Source organism: Micropterus dolomieu, unplaced genomic scaffold (assembly GCF_021292245.1).
Source record: "Micropterus dolomieu isolate WLL.071019.BEF.003 ecotype Adirondacks unplaced genomic scaffold, ASM2129224v1 contig_12874, whole genome shotgun sequence".
Classification (NCBI taxonomy): Eukaryota; Metazoa; Chordata; class Actinopteri; order Centrarchiformes; family Centrarchidae; genus Micropterus; species Micropterus dolomieu.
In genome coordinates this window covers 1,603-4,848 of record NW_025741860.1, presented here as the reverse complement: position 1 = coordinate 4,848, position 3,246 = coordinate 1,603, and the positions used below count along the sequence as shown (strand labels likewise).

General features: G+C 37.3%; 1 protein-coding gene across 1 annotated transcript; it reads left to right on the top strand.

Moving 5' to 3' along the window:
* Positions 1-813: 813 nt before the first annotated feature.
* Positions 814-3,072, top strand: LOC123966184 (C-type lectin domain family 12 member B-like). The gene is made up of 5 exons (XM_046042387.1): positions 814-971; positions 2,085-2,281; positions 2,314-2,541; positions 2,687-2,799; positions 2,876-3,072. Exons 1-5 carry the CDS (start codon positions 833-835, stop codon positions 3,000-3,002), a joined length of 804 nt encoding a protein of 267 aa, XP_045898343.1. The 5' UTR covers positions 814-832; the 3' UTR covers positions 3,003-3,072.
* Positions 3,073-3,246: the final 174 nt, after the last annotated feature.

Sequence of the window (3,246 nt, the reverse complement as noted above, 5' to 3'; positions counted from 1 at the left end):
TTAAAGGGTACCCAGTCATGAGGAGTAGCTACTGCTCAGCTTGTGAAACAGCAGTCTGCTCTGTCAATAACCTGATGATGCCATCAGTTATAACCACCATTAATCAAGTGATAACATTCGAAGCGGGTGGTTTTAACATTATAAGTAACTTTATAACTAAGCCTTACAAACTGGGGGTTGTGGAGTTTAATAAGACATCAGTCTTTCCCAGGCATTGACGCTCTAGTGAAAAGATCCCTTTAAAGTGAATCATGGGAAGAGTGGGATCCAGTGTTTATGGGGTTTAATCCATATTGAGACATTTATATCACAAGATTTTCTTTTATTAATCTGCGTTTCCCCAAGACGAGTGTTTTACAAGTGCTTCAACTTCAATATTCATTTTACAACTAATAATACTACATAAATACTGCTGTTACTACCACAAATACTTATATTACTCCTTCTAATGCTATCACTGATCTTAGCACACTGAAAAAAAGCAATTTCTCATCTTGAAACAACAATCAGGTGCCCATGTGAATACTGAAACATGTTTTGCTGCCTGTAATCATTCCTCCTGTTAATACTGACCATTAAGAGATCCTTTTGTAATGTGCTTTGAATGTAACAGATGGGAGACAAAATGTACAACCTTAGTTCTGTGTAGAAATGTGTTCAAAAGTTTATCTAAAGCAAATTTGTGCCTTTAGCCTGAGTTAGTCAAATCAAATGGGTAATTTCCTGTCTCTAACTGACTTTTTAATATAAAACAGAGGGATTTTTGTAATGAAAATACTGTAACTTTGAAAGATCTCTTCTTCATAACTCAGACTGGTTATATTTACAGTATATGTGTTGTTTAGTCTCAGCAGGACTTTTGCCAGACAAGAAAACAAACAGCAGAGGTCGCTGCTATCAGCAGGTGGCTTGTTGTTTGGGGATTCTTTGTGTCATTTTGCTGTTGGGCATCATAGCAGTCTGTGTCTACAGTAAGTATACAAAACAGGTAGTCTATGCAGTACCTCAGACTCAGACATGAGGCAGAACTTGAAGAATAACAGCACCAGTTTTCCTCTGTAACATTACTAAAACCGTAACCAGAGGATCTATTAACAGGCTGTTTTACGAAACATGTCTGTCAGTAATTGTTTTCTAAATCTGTTAGGAACAAAGTTCATTTCTGGACACACTAATCAATTTAGAAATGTATGCAGACAATAATTATTAAGACTGTTCTTGTTTATGCGCTTTTTATTTTCAACAATGTGCAACCATTTAGTCCAAGATCTGCCCATTGTAATGTACAGAGCAGCATCCGGACAAATATTAAAGCCACCTGCTCTTGGGTTTGTCAACATCAAAGACAAATTTGGATGGGTGGTCGCAGCATTAGTGGAAAATACAGACATGTATGCATAAAAGGGAAGTCTGCATTTTTCTTATTGTCAACATATCCCATGATCAGCCCCAAACCGTGAATTGATCCTACAAAGAAATATACCTGTGTATCACAGCTTGATAACTTATTCTACTGTGCCAATTACATCAACTATTAAAAACACTTCAGTGAGCCACACTGTTGCACTGGGTGATATGTTCCTTCAATACAATGAACACAGCCACTTTTGATTTTAAGTCAGTCCCACAGACATCGTCCTGCTGCCATAAAGCTACAGCACAAAATTGGCAGCTGAAAAAAATTGCCCAACAAATCCACTATTCACTGTTTGATTAATTATTCCTTACAATTACAGTGCCTAGATGTCAAATATTTAAGGCTTCAGCAGGAACCAAAAGGCTTGGGAAACATTGATTGTTTGTTATATTATTTTCATGGGGTCTGTTCATTTCATAAATTAGAGAAACATAATGAGAGCCTACAAATCCCAAAAGACTGAAAAACCTTAAGTTAAAAAAGTTTCCCAAAGTGGGAATATTACAATGACAAAATTTCATTATTACTATCACATAAGAAGAACATTTTTCATTTGCAGTTACTACATTAAGTACATTAAGTCAACACAACAATCTGACAGTCCAGTTGGAGAACCTGACACAAGCCTATACTGTCTTAAAAAGCAACATCACAAACCTGTCTGCAGAAAACCAGAACCTGACATCACAAAACACCAAGCTGTCTGCAGAAAACCACAACCTGACATCACAAAAAATGAAGCTGGAGTCACAGAGGAACAATTTAACAGAACAGATACGGAACATGGAGACAAAGTGGAATGAGCTCAACGTCAGTCGAGCTCAGTGGAGCATTGATGCCTACTGCCCAAAACCACAAAACCAAAGTATGTTCAGATCCTGTTATTAATGTAAAAAACAATTATAATAATAATATTACAACGTAGTAATGTTGTTTATTGGTTGGTCTCTGTTGTTTCAGACAGACAGTGTAAAGCTTGTCAGATTGGCTGGTTACCCTCTCAGTCCAGCTGCTATGTGATTAATGACCCTGATGTTTCTGGTCAGAAAACCTGGGAAGAAGCTCGAGAAGACTGCAGAGGAAAGATTTCAGATTTGGTTGTTATAGTTGATCAAACGGAGAAGGTAACGAGAAAACTGTGAACATATTTATGACAGCCTATAAAATGAATATGTTTTCTGTAGGTCTGAACACACTGAGTCTGTAGGCCACAGTGTGTTAATTTAAGTATAGTGTTTAAATATCTGATAACTGTCTCTCTGTTGTCAGACATTCATCAATGATAAAAGTTGGGGCAGTTCAGGAACCAAGGGATACTGGATTGGCCTGAGAGCTGAAGATGGGAAATGGAAGTGGGTCAATGGAAGTGTTCTGACTGAAAAGTAAGAGACACATTCATAAATATTTTGAAGCATAAAATCTATCAGCCTGCATCTAAACATCATGTTCTTCCCTCAGCTCCTGGATACAACAACCTGCTACCAACGGTCAGTGTGTAATTTCTGTCCAGAGAGAAGGATGGAAATCAGTGAGCTGTGGTGCCAGAAACAGATGGATCTGCAAAAAGAAGGCTTTATCTCTTTAAACACTGCAGTCATACTTGAGAAGGTTACTGGGGACTCTGTAAAGATTCATTACATGGAAGATGATATCAACTGGCTTGTTCTTTTCTTTTCGTTTCTTTTCTTTTATAGCAAAGATGAAAAAAATTTTCAAATGTGTGTCTGTGTGTCACTGCAAAAACACAGACACTCTAATGTATCATTAGAGTGTCTGAGCAGTTAGATCTTGGATTATATTGGTACTGTAAGTCTGTCTGGGAACCATCA